A 17,795-nucleotide genomic window follows, 5' to 3' on the forward strand; every position below is an offset into this window, starting at 1 on the left:
TACAATATTAAAACTAGTTTTTATTAATGATACTTGGTCATTTTTCACATCCAAAGATCAATCCAGCGCAAATTATGTCAATCGGCTTTAGCCGGGACTAAATCTCCAGCGATGCGTGATAGGATTGTTTTCGGGAGCACACTGATCAAACCGCGTTCGGATTTTGAATAGATTCGGTGTGCTTTTTTTTATAAATAGTTGGAGGTTTCCGTAGGTTTTATTCGAACTATAATGGAGGACGATAACTATACTCAAAGTTGGGGCTGAAATATAATATGCGGTGAGCGGGTTTTGGGACTGTTAGGATTTATGACAGGATGATTCATATTAAACCTCGGTGTTAGATGTTGCCAAACTTCTACTAGTTGAAATTTTTAGTGGTTAGAATATGTATTTTTTTATTGAAATAATAAACTTGTTGTGGAATTTCGCTTTAATATGATTCCAAAGTCAATAATTTTCACCATTGATTTATTAATTAATGTACCGGTGTCATCATTTTAAACAATGCAACTTTGTGCTGAAACAATCCACTCAGTATTAAGTAAGAATAACTAAGTGATACCATCAATATTTTAAATAAAAATCATAAATTAATCCAATTGATTATTTAAATCACTGTAATACTTTTGGCCGAATATATCGAAAAGAAACAAAATGTCTATTGAAAAAGAAATTGTAACTACAATCAATCTACTAACTAAATCAACTCTTTATTTATTGCATCATAAAACACTTTTTTTTCTCATAAAAATCAACCTCACTAGGACTGAGCCTGTATCGAGGTTAACAATTTACTTTATAGTGAAGCAAACATAAGAGTAATCACAAACATAAATTAATTCTACATTCAAACACAAAATATTTCAAAATTAAAGAAAAAAATAAGTATAAGATGTGTTACCAGATGGGTAATTTGACAGTATATTTGAACCATAACTAATCATTAATCATTATTCAAAAGAAGAAGCAAAGTAGATAATAAAGACAGATAGGGTGAAATTCAGTTTTTAGTAAATGGGACTTATATAAAATCTTATTATTTAAGAAAGGACAAGGATGAAAAAAATATTAAGAAAATTGTCTGTCAATACAAAAATCTTAATTAAATTTTTAAATTTAACTAAGGAATTGGTAGACTTAATATGACTTGGAAGAATATTAAACATAAGTGGTGCCTGATATAAATAATTTCTTTGACCAAAAGAAGTTTTAGCATGCACAGCCACAAAGTTTAATGTAGAGCTAATTCTAGTTGTCCGCATTTGTTGTGTTCTTTCAGCAAATTTAATATTTATGAAAAATCGACAAAGTATTTGAGTGATATATAGCTGTTTTATACACATAAAATTACATTCCTTATAAAGTAGGTTGGATGGATAACAGATTTTTTTTTGTACATTACTTTAAGGATCAATTTTTGAGTAATATTTAGTGGTTAAACATTGGATATATTTTAGTCGCACCAATTTTATTTATTTGCGAACTACATAAAAAAGAACCTCCGAGTAGACATTAAATTGGGATTTTTTGTCATTCCGATAAATCGTTTTCCAAATGTGCAGTTTTATGTAAACAAACAATATTGATTTCAGAAAAAGATGGTGCTAAATAAATACCTACATAATATAAAAAGGGTATCTTTATTTAATGCGACAGATGGATTATCCTAATTTTTTGATCATTTATGTTTTTTTATGTCTGTTTTTTTTTTCTTCTAAATATTAACCCTAACAGGAGGCCTTGAGGAAAATTATTTTCCTCGGGGTCTTTGTCATCTTTTGGGATGCTGTCTGAAGGGTGTTTTTTAAGGAAAGGAACGGGAAGAAGTTCTGGGAAGGTAAAAGGTATGAGGGTTGGGTAGGAATATACTTATCAGTGAGTCCAGGAGCCAGGAGTGATGGGTACATGTATATATCCCGAAAACAGTCTCCCGATCTGGCACACCACGCAGCTGATGGGCAAGTTCATCCTGAACACACCTCACCCGATGAACCCGGGCACCCCTGCAGTTATCGAACGTAGCGAACTACTTAGGGTGATCTATGGCAGGGGTGTTGATTATCCTATAAATGGTTCGCGGGGCGGCGATGGCCAAAACCGCCTCCAAATAGGAACCAATTTCAATTATCTTCTTAAGTCTCACAAAACTAGCAATTAGTTTGTTTGTAAAAAAAATGTTCAACGGATTTAACTGTTGTCTGGTGGAAATGCTATGCTAATAGTCATGCTAATTCTTACCAAAATTATTAATACTTTATTTGCTTTAGAATTCAAGTGTCTCGAGACGTTATCTCAATAATTTGTTACCTCTACCCGTCATTTTGCTTTGTTTTTGCAAAATAATCAAAATAATCTTTTGATTGTAGGCTGGTGTTTAGGTGATCTTCTTTTTAAGGTTTTAGTTAGTTTGCATAAACTTTAATTTCAACTGAAAGGGAAAGATATTTTATGGACTCGTGTATTAATCAAGTTCAGTGATAAAAATTAATTAAGATAAATGAACTTATTATATTCGGGTCATATCTCTCTGGAGAGTCTAACTAAAAATGGAAAAATTAAGTTGTGTTGCAATATTTTTACACACACTCATAACCATTTACGCTACGACAGTAAGTAACGAAAAGATTAGTAAGAATGATGAATAATTTAATCAAATTAGTAAATAAAATACCTTGACTAAAATGGAGATTTATTTCAAATACAGCAAACCATTTTCATATAAATCCAGCTTTAACAAAAATATCGACCAGTCCATTCAATCTCTCTGCAGCGAGATCAGAAATATGGTTCCCATATGTACCTTCTTCCAATTGATTAACATAATCATCTGTGGAATGAAGAACTTGTCCTTTATCCATGCATATCATAGGGATTCCACACAAAGCCATCATCAGTCCAAAACCAACGGTGCTTTTCACTTGCTCCCTGAAATTGTCTTTTGGGTAACACTTTTCGACGCTGCAGCCCATTCTTGTTAAGGATGTTTCTAGTGTCTCATAGTAAGTTTTAAAGAAATCTCTAAAAAACTTTTCGAAAACTTCCAAATCTGCCGACAGACACAATACGTAAGAAATGTCTGTTACTGGGGAAGCTATCCTTGACAATTGGTAATCGATAAACACGATGTTTGATAACTTTTCTTCCTATGAAAATAAAAACAATTTTTAAACAACATAATGATTCTGAGATTGTTTTTTAGATAAGTTGGCAAGATTATGATTTCCATAAAATGGTCATCGCTTTACTTCCCACTCCACACCTAAAATAGAAAATATCAGTTTCCTACATGTTTCTTCTAACTTATTTCACGTTTTGCGTCACATTAAAGATGAATAAAAACAAAGTAAAACTTTTTGCAAATCAACCAATAACCATAGAAAGTAAATAAAGAGAGAAAACCAAAAAAAGAAAGTTTAATATTTACCACATATTTGAACAATATGTTATTATTCCAAGCGTCTCCGTGGCACATAACATTGTACGGCTCAGTCAAACTCGCGTTCAAATATTTATGCACATTCTGGGCTACACTATCTACAAAAGGTTTGAACTTCGTTTTGTTGGTTTGGTTCGTAATTAGCGGGTATACTTTTTCAGCCATTATGACAATCATTTTTGAAAAATTTTCACCGTAGTTCATAGTTTTAGGAAGGTGTTGCGAACATCTCTTGAAAAGTTCTGGATCTTTTTCCTTCAAGAAGAATGAAGCTGCGTGAAGTCTGGCCAAATTTTGAATTATCGAATTTAAGTGTTCGAAGTCCAGTGGTAGTTTTTTATCCCGCAAAATATAACCATCGGGAGACAGATCACTCAAGACCATTAACTCCTTAAACTCTTCAAGAATTCCTCTGTACAATTTTGGAAATGAAATGCGTTCGTTTAGTGGCAATTTTTGTTCATCCTGAATTTTTTCTATAATTGGCACGATGTGGGTATAAAACGAAATTTCGTTTTCATAAAAACGTATTATTGGAAGACCATCTCTAGTAACTGCGGATTGTGGTGCTAACTTCAGAATTAAATTGATTGATTTAAAAGCTTTATTATTTTTTTTGGGATTAATCTTAACACGAATGATTTCCCCCAAAAAATTGTCACCGGTGAATTCTTGTTTTTCAAAATCTATAATGTAGTCTTTCATATTTAATTCAACGGCGATATCTTTAATAATGATTTGAACGTCACTGCGTAGTTGTTCTCGGTTGTTAACGGTTTCAACAACTGAATCATCATTGGTTGCCATGACTGACGAACTATTACCGCAACAAAGAGAGAACTCGGACTGTTATTGATATTTCCGCTGTCCTTATATATCCAAAAGTCAGAGATAAAAGAGTCGTGTTCGCCGTTTTTATTTCCTTTTTTATTGCACGCAATGTAAGATAACGTAATTTAACTATATAGTTACGGTTATTTTTCGTAACATTCTAAAAATGTGTTACTATATGTGTTCTAAAATTAAAAAAAACACATGATACATCTTGTATTTTAAGTACCTATGTGTTATAAAGGATTTATTTTCCAGTCCTTATAAAAAATGGTGGAGTAATGGCTAGCATAGATGACTTTGATGGTTTAGAAAGGTAATAAGACTCTTATATAATTGCGAAAAATTAACCAAAAAAAAATTAAGAATATTTAGATCATAAAAAAATATAATAAAATTATATTTAACATATCAAAAATGTATAATAAATTTAAGTCAAAACACTTATGAAAATATGTGTTAATAATGTGTTTTGAACACAAACATGGACGATGTTTTAAAAATTCAAAATGAACAGAATACCACAAAGAACTAACACACCATTTCAGAATTTTTTTTTTTTTTTTATAGTGTATACCTCACAAGAGTCCCAACTGCTCCCGTCTGGAGCCAGTGAGACTATGGCATCCCCAATTGGGGGATGTTGTGAGGCTGAAGGTAAGTGGGGAAGGGAAAGAGGAAGGTGGGGAAGTACCTGACTATTCAGATCTAGTCACTAAACACGGCTAAAGCCATTTGGAGCAACGTTTCAATTCTGAATGGTGGTCTTACACCAGGGCGATACTGGTAGTATCTTCCACTCTGGAACGTGCCGCAAATATACTATATATTATTTTAAATAATTAATTGTGAAATAACACAAATTAATCAAATAAAATTTATTTGCGCACGCCGGGTTCGAACCCGCGACCTTCGGAATGGCAGTCCAATGCTTTACCACTGGACTATGCCGGCCGTCAGGCCGGCCAGAATTGAATTAACCATAAATATATGTGTGGTGTAATCCACCTTTTACGTAATCAAAACATTTTATATGCTAGGATTTAACGATTTTTAACGATATAACGTATTATATTTCACCAACTAACCTATCAAAGTTTTTTGGTATCCTGAAAAACGACTTGTAGTGTTTTTATTGTTTGTAATTATTACATCCGTAAAATGCACACATAGAATCTACTTTTTGGTACATTTTTAGACAATCATTGGGTGATCACCGATTGATAAATCCTCTCCAACTATGTTTTGACGCACATTTCTAGCTTTTGTCGCTTTCATACACTTGGTATACATTCAATACCATACAGGTGAAAGTCGTCGTCGGCTCCATGCCGGTGTGCCAATCCCAACTGTTTGATGGTAGTGAAAATAATAATCCTCCTAGCTAACGTTGGAAAACATGTGGTTACAAGGTTGGTTAGAGCACCAGATTAAATTTACTCTTAGATAATCGAGAAATTCTATTCTCAGGTCGTAGGCCTTTGAGTTAAATTTGTTTATTTGTTGTTTATTGTGAAAACAGCTATTCTAATAAAATTTTAAACATTTAAAATCAATAATATACATACGAGCACATTAATCAATTCCATACATTAGTCGCCTTAAAAAATGTACTTATTGAAAAAGTGAAAAATATCTATCTCAGAAAAATGTGGTTTAAAAGCGTACTCGTCCTCCAAAGAGAAGCATGATCATTAGTAGGTTGGTCCTGCCTCTTGGAAAAAAAAGCCTGTGCTGCGTAGTCCTGGTGAAGTTATTGGGCTCATAAAACGTAAAACCTTCCAGAACATCAGGATTGCAAATGTGTTCATTGATCAACATATGTGCTACTCTGAAGTGGGACCATTGAAATGAGAACAAAGTTACGCGTAAAATAATTATTTTTGTTATTGTGCAGGTTATAAACTTACAATAAAATATAATTCCTATAACGTATTTGATTAATTGGATAGTGCAAGAACTTTGGAAGCACCTTTAATTTAAATTAAAGCGAATAAAATATTTAATGGGTCTTCAACATTACAAAAATACTGTGAGAAACATCAAAGATATCTAAGTGGTTGTATTATATAAATGAATTAATAATCGTCTAAAGTTCCTCAAACGATTTACAGATAAGTAGGTATAATGAGAGTTTTTATACAAATCCAATTTTGGCATAAACATGGACAAGTCTATTCAATCTCTCCACAGCAAGATCAGAAATATTTGCGCCGTAAGTTCCTTGATTCAATTGAGTTACCAAATCATCCGTGTTATTAAGCTGTTGTCCTTCATCTGTAAGAGTCATGGGGATTCCACACATACCCAACATCAGTCCAAAACCCATAAACCTCTCAATATGCTCTTTGAAAATATCTTTTGGGTAACACTTTTCGATGCTACAACTCATTCTTGTTAACGATGTTTCCAGGGTGTTATAGTAAGTTTTAAGTATATCTTTCAAGCTGTTTTCGAACACTCCCAAGTCTGCCGAAAAACACAACAGATAAGCTATATCTGTTACTGGGGACGCTATTCTAGATAATTGGTAGTCTATAAAAACAATGTTTGAAAGCTTTTCCTCCTATAAAAAATAAAATTAATGTTAGGCAATATAAAAACAATTACTTAGCAATTAATATAAAACGATTAACATTATTTAAATAAAACGATAATGAAAGGAGAAATAAATTAAAAAAATAATGTTGTGAAAAGGGGAATGACCCGCTTGTTAGGTTGCTAGGGTCTTTAGTGCCTTTCAAAATAAATAACCATGGTTTGCTGGATTTGATCTAAAGTGGAAAACTTTTTTCGTATTCCAGCAATCAAATTTGTTCTTTCTTTTATTTATTCATTCGTCAGTACTGTTATCCACATATAAAAAACGATCGACCGTCAACTGCAAATAATTCGCTATAAATTCAAAATAGTCGCACCCAGTCCGCCAGAACTGCGGCATACTTCACAAATCCAATCGTAAATGATCGGTGCTACTTCGGAACTGTTCCTTGTTTGAAGCAAGCCTCCAGTTAGACAACCAACACGTGACCATATTGGTGACTTCCCCACCCCCCTCTGCCTATACGAAATCAGAGGCTATCTGAGGCGGGCCCTACGCCTGCCTCCGGACGTAGTATTGTAGGTACATTCCGCGCTGCGTAGTAGCTCAGCGAGCGACTTTCCGCGTGAGGCTAGCCAGCGCGCTCGGGTAGATAATATATTATAACGAGGAGTTACATATTATAAAGACAACCAGTACCAGCGAAATTCGAAAAAATAAATGGGTTTTATTTAAATCAATGTAACTTAGGTTTCCTTTTACTATATTTTAGAGTTACATCCCCGACTGCCTCATTCCACGAACCGCCACTGGCTATTAAAAAAAAGTCAATAAATAAAAAAATTGAAAATGTAATATTTTTACCTGATATTTGAACAATATGTTATTATTCCAAGCATCTCCGTGGCAAATAACATTGTAGGGATCAGTCAAACTCGCGTCTAAATAGTTATAGATATTCTGAACTACAGCATCTCCGAAGGCCTTGAGCTTCAATCCGTTGGCTTGGTCCACAATGTACGGTAGTACCTTTTCAGGCATTAAAACAATCATTCTTTCAAATGCATCTCCATAGTTCACTGTTTTGGGAATGTTTTGCGAACATTTTTTGAAAAGTTCCGGATCATTTTCCTTCAAGACGAAAGAAGCTGCATGTAGTCTGGCCAAATTTTGAACGATCATAGTTAAGTGTTCGTAGTCTAATGGTACTCTTTTATCGTGTAAAATATAACCCTCGTGCGAAAGATCTCCCATGACCACCAACTCTTTAAACTCCTCAGGAATCCCCTTGTACAAAATCGGGAACAAAATGCATTCATTACTTGGCACATTGTGGTCATCTTGAAGCTTTTTTATAATTGGCACGATTTTGGTGTAAAAAGCTATTTCATTTCTGAAGAAAGAGGCTAACGGAATACCATCTCTTATTACAGCGGACTGTGGAGCCAACTTAAGGATTAAATTGATGGGTTTAGAGGAGTTATTATCGTTTTTGGGAATAATTTTAGCGCGGACGATTTCTCCCAAAAAATTGTCACCCGAAAAGTCTTGCTTTTTATAGTCTATTTCACATTCTTCAATATTTAACTCATCGGCGATATCTCCAATAACGGTTTGAATGTCACTATGGAGTTGTTCTCGGGTTTTGAGAGCCTCAGTTTTGACTCCCATTATTACGTATCGAATTGAGAACTTGTACTGGTTATCAGTCCACCAGCGTTCTTTTATATTCACAACTGGGAAATAATACAGCCAATTATTTTGCCCTTGTATTTCTGATGACAGTGCACTTAAAAATGAAGAGATAAATCTTACAAATATTTATTATCTTTTAATATCCAACGTCAAGTAATAACTTTGCTGTCATTGTTATTGTGCATTTATGTATCTTTATACCAGTACGTAGGCATTGCATCATTTTTACTTGTGTAAATATTGAATTTTTTTAAACAAATCCTAATGCTGATATAAAGATATATATTAACACTGGAATTTAAGTGAAAAAGTTGACGTGAAAATAAATTACTACTTTGACTTATTTATCAAGTACATAATAATTTCTACGTATATTATTATCTTATCTGATAGCTTAGATAATATATTACTCGCACTCTTGATATGTTAGATTATTTAAAATTAACTAAACAATGACAAAACACAAATCGTGTGAATGATTAAAATAGGCATCTCGTGATTACGTTACGTTTCGTATGAATATTGGATAAATAAAGTGTTTATGTTTTCGATCTGATTACATTATTACATTAAGCTGTTCATTTTAGTTGTAGTTCTAAGGAACAAAATTCTGATCTGAAATCTCAGTGATACTTCTGAGATATACGAAAATAACTATAACTCACGGAAATCAAACAATGAATTAATTTAGATTCCTAGTTGAGACCGTCATCTTTTTTATTTTTCTGTGTCTTGTTCTGTTTCATTTCCTTTGGATTTATTAGAATTATCTTCTTCATCCTGATTCACGACGCAAAGCTAGTTAAATTTTTTATCCTTTAACTAAATTTTCCTTTTTGTATTTAAGTACCTACTTATTATAAAAAAAGAGAATAAATCATACAAATATAATAAGCAATAATAAAATTACATTGTTTTACCTCTAATAATTGAAATTCAAAACTGTTAGAACCTAAACAAACCTATCAACCCATTGGCGCGTCATTTTTCGTCGACTTTTAACGTCGTCATCTTAAAACGTCTTGTGGGAGCAGTGGCGGCTAGTGACTTTTAACGTCGTCATCAACGTCTTGTGGGAGCAGTGGCGGCTAGTGACTTTTAACGTCGTCATCAACGTCTTGTGGGAGCAGTGGCGGCTAGTGACTTTTAACTTCGTCATCAACGTCTTGTGGGAGCAGTGGCGGCTAGTGACTTTTAACGTCGTCATCAACGTCTTGTGGGAGCAGTGGCGGCTAGTGACTTTTAACGTCGTCATCAACGTCTTGTGGGAGCAGTGGCGGCTAGTGACTTTTAACGTCGTCATCAACGTCTTGTGGGAGCAGTGGCGGCTAGTGACTTTTGAGTGTGATAGGGTGCTAAGTTTGACAAATTCGAAATTCAAAACTACGGTTTTTTGTATGAAGATTTTCTGGAAATTTCAGTTTGGCCAGTTCTGAAAATCTTCATACAAAAAACCGAATTTCGAAAAAAACCTAAAATCAATTTCGGATACAACAACATCAATAATGCCATTTTTGTAATATTGGCACTCTAGTACAGTGTTCCGCAAACTTTTTGTGTTCAAGGTACACCTATCAAATCAAGAAATTTTAGTGGTACTCCAAAGAAAAAAGCAATATTTATTTATTACTAAAATCACCTAATACGAAAAGATGTTTAGTGAGAAATGTGAGCCTGTTTAACTGAGCACAGGCGATCGAAATTTGAAGAAATCCTTGATAAAGCTGCTCTCATCTCTTCATTGATCGTCCTCGGGCGTTCTCTTTTTTTTGATTTAAGGCGATGCACTACGTAGTAATGCAAAATCATGTGTTTTTGGTTTGAAAATTTGGTCACCTGGATATGTTTCAGATGCTTTAATTAAATACTGCGAGTAGAATAAATCTTGGCCTTTGAAATAATCGAGTACTTTTTAGATAAATCATTTTATAAGCCCAAGAAAAAATAATGTATAAGGCCTATGAAAACTGCTTTAAAGTTCAAAATCTCCTACTTACGAACCCATTTTCGGTTATGAATTTATTGTATAGTGTGGAAAATTAAGTTATTTATAAAATGATTGGAAAAAGAATAAATATTTATCCCTGAACATCCACAAAATAAAATAAAAGGCACTTTTTGGCCATGTTTTTTTCTTGCATAAGCGATATATTTTCTTGCATATGCATTTAAGCGGGAATTTAAACCTTATTGCCATCTACGTAAGGGGTGTTATTGATAGCGGCTCGATTTAAAATATTACACGACGTATGGCATCGCCTTAAGTAGTCAGAGTTAAAATCCCAATTCGCATAAGTAGGCTGTGGCAAATGGTATAATATTTTCAACAGCACTCTTTGAAAGCAGTGGATACTCATTTATAATATGCAGCAAAATTTTAGTTTCAATGTCCGATCAGTTTTTAACTCCATGATTTTTTCCTGCTCGTTTATCGGTAAGTGTCCAAGGGAAATGTTATCCGAGAGTGGATTTCGTACCCAGTCCATAGGTTGTAGGACACACTAAGGAAAATAACAGTTCATTTTTTCTGCTAATAGCTCCTAGTGTTTCACTATCAAAGCCTGCACATTTGTTCTGAATCGGAAGCCATGACATTTGGAAACAATTCATTACTACCATTGACAGCGTGGCTGATCCAAAATACCAACTTAGCGCGAAAGCTTTCAATTTTGTCCGAAGACATATAAGAATTCAGACAAGACAATATAAGAATTCCTGCCTTGCATTTTTCTGTTGAGCTCATTTAAATGAGCGAATATCTTCGTCAGATATGTAAGTTTTATTACCCATTCTTCTTTTTTTAGAAGTGACTGGTCATCTGCTTCATTAGCTTTCTTATTATCTTCACAATACCTTTAATTTTTTCCGCGGCACACCAACTGATGACCACGGTACACCAGTGTGCCGCGGCACACGCTTTGCGGAACACTGCTCTAGTACACCCAAAAGTCACAAGCCGCCACTGGGTGGGAGGTATGTTGTGATTGGACCCATCAGAGTACCATAGGTGTGTGAAGACATCCGACTCAACGGAGATGTCATTTTTGACACTAGCGAAGTGTGAACGCCAGTTAATTTCTTTTAAAAATTTTGTGTTTCAGAAACGTGCACCTGAAATTTGCATAGTCATATATTTTTTACAATTATATACTTTATCGAATCACCTTACAATGAATTAAAAAATGAAAAAAAAATAAATATTAACGTTATTAGCGTTTACACAATATGACCTCAAAGTGGCAGGATACCATTTGGTATCGGCGGGCGGTTACGCCAGCAAAAAAAATGCTTTGTAAATGTAACGTTTTTATTTCCAGCTCTTTATTTTAACTATCTGAAGCATTTTGACATGATAAATGAAAATACTAATATAGCCGATAATGTACTAGATATATTTATCCAACCACCCGAATTAAAAATTCTCTCAGATAAGGATTTTTTGGATGAAAACTCTGCGCAAGAATTCAAAGGAGGATTGATTGTATAAAACAAATGGTGTACGCACTTCTAACAAGTTGGGTTGATAACTCTGTTATCACGATTGATTTTCAGCGCCCTTGAGGCGCTCACGAAAACGGCGCTATATAAATAAGTCAAATATTATTATTACACTTCATGGAATTCCTACAGGAATCGTTGAATGGTTTTCTCGAAAATATAAACTCTATTTTCATGTGTAGCGTCCAGATTGTATTTCTCAATACAAAGAAAATATGGGTGGAAATGATTTAACGAACAAAGCTGTCTCAAATTTTCGAATAAGCATCCGAAGTAAAAAATAATGTACCGATGGTAATTTATGCACGATTTGCGGGTTTTAAACAGAAAAAAAACTCAATGAAGTATTAAATCTGATATTTTGAAGAGAACTCGCTCAATTTTATCTTAAGCGTTTTGGTACACCTTCTACATGTTTCAGAAAAAAAGACATTGGGATTTATTATAGTCATGAGATTTAACCTTGTCATTCCACATCGAGTTGCAAAAATTTTTTCAAACCGTTTGTTAGAACGATGTGCAAACAATGTGGATTATTTATTCCTTGTTTTGTCAGGCATCGTACAAAACCATTACATGTCATATTAATTAATAACGATATTATTTTTTTAATCGCTCATAATATTGGAAAAAAAAATATATTTATAGATTAATAGAAAAAATAAATATATATATATATATATATTTTTTTTTAAATTAATTTGAGATAATTTAATTTGTTACCATATTGTTGCACCAATTAAACCCGTTCCCGCACATCAATACTATGTTGTGGCACCATTATTACAGTGAAAACTATCTTGCAACAAAAAAAAATAATAATATGTATTTTCACTTGGGTCTAATTGGCATGGTAATGGCAAAGTAATAAATTAAATTAATCTAAAATATTAAAGGATTACAATAAAAGGTTAGTTTCAATAAAATCTAACAACAATTTTTACGTGTTATTCAAAAATCTTATGCACCGTGCGACAATCCTAGTCAATACAAATATCTTATTACTCTTTAAAAAAGACCACAACTTTAACTTTCAGCATCATATAAAATTTTAACACATAAAAATACACTACATATTTTCCGTGTTTCTGTATTTAACTACTTCATCAATAAGTTTTGAGTTCGTATGATCAATTTTAAAAAGGGACATATTTTCTTCACTGTATGTGGAACTTTTCTAAAAAATGAAAATCAGATGATATTGTAAATGATGACAAGCAAACACATAATATGACATCCAGAATAAATTCTTAGCACAGATTTCTGATACGAGTATAAATACTCGTATTCATATAATATACTGGTATTGAAAGGGATAATATAATTCAATAAATAAAACACGAATGCTAATAAAATTCTTGTTTCAAATCAACATTTTTACAAAAATCCAGTTTTAACAAAAATATCGACAAGTCCATTCAATCATTGTGCAGCGAGATTAGAAATATTCGCACCATAAGTTCCATGATGCAATTGGTCTACCAAATCATCTGTGTTGTAGAGCTGTTGTCCTTCATCGGTATAAGTCATGGGGACTCCACACATGCCCATCATAAGTCCAAACCCCATCCATCTTTTTACTTGATCTCTAAAGGTCTCCACAGGGTAACACTTTTGAACGCTACATTCCATTCTTGATAATGATGTTTCTAATGTATTGTAGTAAATATTCAAGATATCACCAAGGCGGTTCTCGAAAACATTCAAATCAGCTGAAAAACACAACACGTAAGCTATGTCCGTTACTGGGGAAGCCATTCTAGACATTTGATAATCGATAAACACGATGTTGGACAGCTTTTCATCCTATAAAGAACAAAAAAATAAAGAATAAATAAACAATCCCCAATGAAAATCAGAAAATATATTAAGACAAAAATAAATAAATACGAGACTCATAAAAATGAGCAAATTCAATTGTAAAGGTATCAGTAGTTGAATTGGTGGAGATTTGGTCCTGGTAAGATCAGGGGACCTGGGTTCGAGTACCAGTTGCGACTGATAGCTTTTTATTTTCGATGTATTATAATATACGAGAGCTATTAAAATCAATTTCAATGATTAAATATTGGGGACAATGAGGCTCAAGTTTAATAAATTAACTCTAATAATTAAAAAAAAATATTTTTGGAAAAAAAGAGAATGACCAGCGTGGCAAGGAGACACAACATAATGGAAGGAAATAGTGTGGAATCTAAAAATATTTATAATTTTAAACAAAATAAAACAAGAATATAATTATATTGATTTTGTCACACAATCAGTGCTAAACAGCAGGTTTCATTCATGTCAAAATGATATTATTTTCAGCATTCTAATAATCAACTTGACCTTCTCCCCCTTTTAGCTAGTGGATGTCAATGTCCCGCTTGCTCCGGTTAAAGGGACTCTTGTGTGGTGATGAATTAAAGAATTAAAAGAAAGTATTCAGTATTAAAAATATTTACCTGATATTTGAACAATATGTTATTATTCCAAACATCTCCGTGGCAAATAACATTGTATGGCTCGCTCAAACTCGCATCTAAATAGTTATAAATATTTTGTCCCACAGCATCTCCGAAAGATTTGAGCTTCGATCTGTTGAATTGGTCCACGATGCGTGGATGTACCCTCCCAGGCATTACGACAATCATTTTTTCGAATGTATCTCCATAGTTTACTGTTTTGGGAAGGTGCTGAGTACATCTCTTAAAAAGTTCAGGATCTTTCTCCTTCAGTATGAAAGAAACTGCGTGAAGTCTTGCCAAATTTTCAATGATCATAGCCAAATGTTCATAGTCCAATAGTATTTTTTTATCCCTTAAAATAAAACCATCGTGAGAAAGATCCCTCATGACCATCAATTCTTTAAACTCCTCAAGAATCCCCCTGTACAAAACCGGAAAGAAAATGGACTCATTAGGTGGCAACTTATAGTCATCTTGGAGCTTCTCTATAATTGGCACGATATTAGTATAAAATAGTATTTCATTTTTGTAGAAAGAGATTATTTGCACACCAACTCTTGTTGCAACAGACTGTGGCGCTAACTTTAGAATTAAATGAATGGGTTTAAACGGGTTGATATTGCTTTTAGGAATTAGCTTAAGGCGAACGATTTCCCCCAAAAAATTGTCACCGGAGAAATGTTGTTTTTTACAGTCTATTTCACATTCGTTAATGTTTAATTCTGCAACGATATCCTTAATAATGATTTGAACATCACTGCGGAGTTGTTCAACGGTATTAACCAACTCAACATTGACTGCCATCACCATGCACGATTTAGTATCGAATTATGAACTTGAACTGATTATAAATAGCAAACTAGCGTCCTTTTATATCAACAACAGGGAGGTATTACTGTCAATTATTTTGCCTAGTATTACGATTGACTGCACTTATACTTAAGCGAGATGTCGTACATAAGTACATTATAATAACCAACGTCATACGAGTATTATAATAACCACAGACATAGGAATTAATAGACGAGAAGATAATGGCGAGGGGTAAAATCAACTGTTGAAGAACGAAGGGAGTAAGGCTGACTGTGATTCGTCAATAAATCAATCTGACAGTAAATAGGCATCTCGCATTATAATATCACCATTTAGTTCTTAAAAGTAAAATCTGCTTTTGAATGAATAGACATTTCTACATGGGAGCGCAAATTACTCGCCACGTTATGAACTAATTTGCGAAGTCCGAATTCGGCAAAGTAAGGCAGCTTCTATTTTCAGAGTCGTAGTAAGTTTCAGAGTATTTAGTTAAGACACTTTTACAAATGTCTCATAATTTACTTACCCCAGTAAACAACGATGAGCACACTTGAGAATCGCTACATTGTGATGTGATAGTATATATTTCTAAAACTGATCCATATAATACGGTGTGAATAAGCTTAAAATAAAGTAAAATAATGCTTACTTATGGAATGTAATACGACAATCGGGTTTATTCTCTTTTTCACATCTATTTTTACAAGTTTTCATATCACAAGTCAACATTTTGCCGTGTTATTTCGTAAAATGAACCGATGATGCCTCGACCATAGTTCGCACAAGAATGATGACGTCACGTTTTCAAATTTCACTTGAGGCCATATGCGAGCCCAGCCGGCTCAATGGAACCGGTATGGGGAGTGGGGATAATACGCTTTTAATCACTTAGGGCAGGTCTACTAATATTCATATGTCTATGATAATAACTATGTTTTCACTGTCATTGTTCTTAGCATTTACTTGCAAATCTTCCTACTTATAAATGTAAATAGTTTATTTATGTAATTATAAAAAACTATATTTTTCAAAAATCGCGCATTGCAGGCCTACGTTGTTCAGAAAAGAAAATTGTGAGTTTCGAGACCATCCAAATTGATTTGCCTCAACGTGAAATCTGGGTATCACTTCGAAGAGCTGGAGGCAAACCACGAGGTTTGTCATCCGTCCAGATATGTGTCTGCTGCTAATAAAGCGCTGACACAATATCTCACCAGACCTTGGCAGCACCGCTGTAACGTCGGACGTTGATTGATAGAAGATGGAGACTCTGCATCAAGAATCCTAGGTGGTGAAAAACTGCACCATCTGCTGCAGCGAGAGGGTCCACCGCGTCCACCAACAGTGCCAGCACGAGGTTTGTCATCCGTCCAGATTAATATTTTGTTAGGAACTCTTTGAATTCATTTGTTATAGGCCCGCAGTCCCATTTTTAATAGGAAAACGAATAATTTGACCAGATTTTTAATACATTAACAGTACTCTATATCAGTAAGTTTTCTCTTTGCATTAGTCAAGTTACATCTATCATGCATATCTAGGTATAAAGAGTATAAGTAAAACTAGTGTATGTCATATCTTGTTTCCAAGAATGTGTTCTTCCACATTTTGTTAATTTTATTGGAAGTATTGTAATATTGTTTGGTTTTAGGTTCAAATTCCCTTCAGTACTTTTATTTAGCTTGCAATGTGTATTTCAAATGTGCTATATACATCTTATTTTTTTTTTCCTTAAAAGAAAAAACTTCTTTAGAAACAAAATAATATAATCTTTCCGGAGTACACGTTTAAAATGAATATTACTCTTTCTAAATAATAAAATTTTAATATCAAACGTAAAAAAATGTTGTTAAAAACCCTAACCACATTCTTGCTTAATTTTTTACTCCAAAATATAATATTTCGAAAACACATTCGTTTTGTTTGGGAAATTAGTAAACAAAACTGTAACTTCACTTTTATTTCGTTCAAATAATAAAAAATTATTAATAATTTTTAAAGTTAAACCGATTGTTACGATAGCCGAAAGAAATATGAATTATTAATTTTGTTATTTTTAGGATTTTATTAATGGCATCCAGTACAAATATTTGAGGCAAACTGGAAAGAATTATTATTTCTCTTTCTAACGTCATAAAAATTAAGATCAAAATACTACTTCTATAAAATATGGATGCCGAGATATACGAGATGACCCTAAGACGAGGTATCTAGATGAATAGAAGTTGCAGATTTTGACGTGTAGGGGAGGTAAACTTTTTATTTAGCACGGAAATAATATTTTTATGTTTAAATAAATATGTTGCAGGCTTATTAATAAAGTGACAATATTTTTCATAATCTGTAATAAAAAATAAAATTCATGCTGAAATTGAAAAAGAAAGTTATTATTTTCGCGATTCCCTCACATTTCACATAAATATTCTAGAAGGATGTTGTACTAGGGAACTTTTTTCTTACATGCCAATCTCCCTATTGTAGCCGTTGTGTATTTGCAAAATTTTGGAGGCTACAGGTTATATCTCCA

At 33.4% G+C, this 17,795-nt stretch overlaps 3 protein-coding genes across 3 annotated transcripts; all 3 read right to left on the bottom strand.

Moving 5' to 3' along the window:
• Positions 1-2,710: 2,710 nt before the first annotated feature.
• Positions 2,711-4,269, bottom strand: LOC149425783 (uncharacterized). The gene is made up of 2 exons (XM_089644836.1): positions 3,428-4,269; positions 2,711-3,146 (listed from the first exon to the last, which is right to left on the bottom strand). Exons 1-2 carry the CDS (start codon positions 4,244-4,246, stop codon positions 2,718-2,720), a joined length of 1,248 nt encoding a protein of 415 aa, XP_089500962.1. The 5' UTR covers positions 4,247-4,269; the 3' UTR covers positions 2,711-2,717.
• Positions 4,270-5,927: 1,658 nt separating this feature from the next.
• On the bottom strand, positions 5,928-8,488 carry LOC149425784 (uncharacterized). Its single transcript, XM_089644847.1, has 2 exons — positions 7,677-8,488; positions 5,928-6,836 (listed from the first exon to the last, which is right to left on the bottom strand). Exons 1-2 carry the CDS (start codon positions 8,481-8,483, stop codon positions 6,408-6,410), a joined length of 1,236 nt encoding a protein of 411 aa, XP_089500973.1. The 5' UTR covers positions 8,484-8,488; the 3' UTR covers positions 5,928-6,407.
• Positions 8,489-13,427: 4,939 nt separating this feature from the next.
• LOC149425785 (uncharacterized) lies at positions 13,428-14,950 on the bottom strand. The gene is made up of 2 exons (XM_089646223.1): positions 14,453-14,950; positions 13,428-13,811 (listed from the first exon to the last, which is right to left on the bottom strand). Exons 1-2 carry the CDS (start codon positions 14,840-14,842, stop codon positions 13,428-13,430), a joined length of 774 nt encoding a protein of 257 aa, XP_089502349.1. The 5' UTR covers positions 14,843-14,950.
• Positions 14,951-17,795: the final 2,845 nt, after the last annotated feature.

This window comes from Hesperophylax consimilis, chromosome 2 (genome assembly GCF_061612785.1).
Source record: "Hesperophylax consimilis isolate HC1 chromosome 2, BYU_Hcon_1.0, whole genome shotgun sequence".
NCBI lineage: Eukaryota > Metazoa > Arthropoda > Insecta > Trichoptera > Limnephilidae > Hesperophylax > Hesperophylax consimilis.

What these genes read in the sequence shown, in the direction of transcription:
- LOC149425783 (XM_089644836.1), bottom strand. Translation starts at nt 4,246, where the DNA reads ATGGCAACCAATGATGATTCAGTTGTTGAAACCGTTAACAACCGAGAA. An exon ending in ACATATTGTTCAAATATGTG is followed by an intron (nt 3,147 to 3,427) that starts GTAAATATTAAA and finishes TTATTTTCATAG; the next exon opens with GAAGAAAAGTTATCAAACAT.
- LOC149425784 (XM_089644847.1), bottom strand. Translation starts at nt 8,483, where the DNA reads ATGGGAGTCAAAACTGAGGCTCTCAAAACCCGAGAACAACTCCATAGT. An exon ending in ACATATTGTTCAAATATCAG is followed by an intron (nt 6,837 to 7,676) that starts GTAAAAATATTA and finishes TATTTTTTATAG; the next exon opens with GAGGAAAAGCTTTCAAACAT.
- LOC149425785 (XM_089646223.1), bottom strand. Translation starts at nt 14,842, where the DNA reads ATGAGGGATCTTTCTCACGATGGTTTTATTTTAAGGGATAAAAAAATA. An exon ending in ACATATTGTTCAAATATCAG is followed by an intron (nt 13,812 to 14,452) that starts GTAAATATTTTT and finishes TGTTCTTTATAG; the next exon opens with GATGAAAAGCTGTCCAACAT.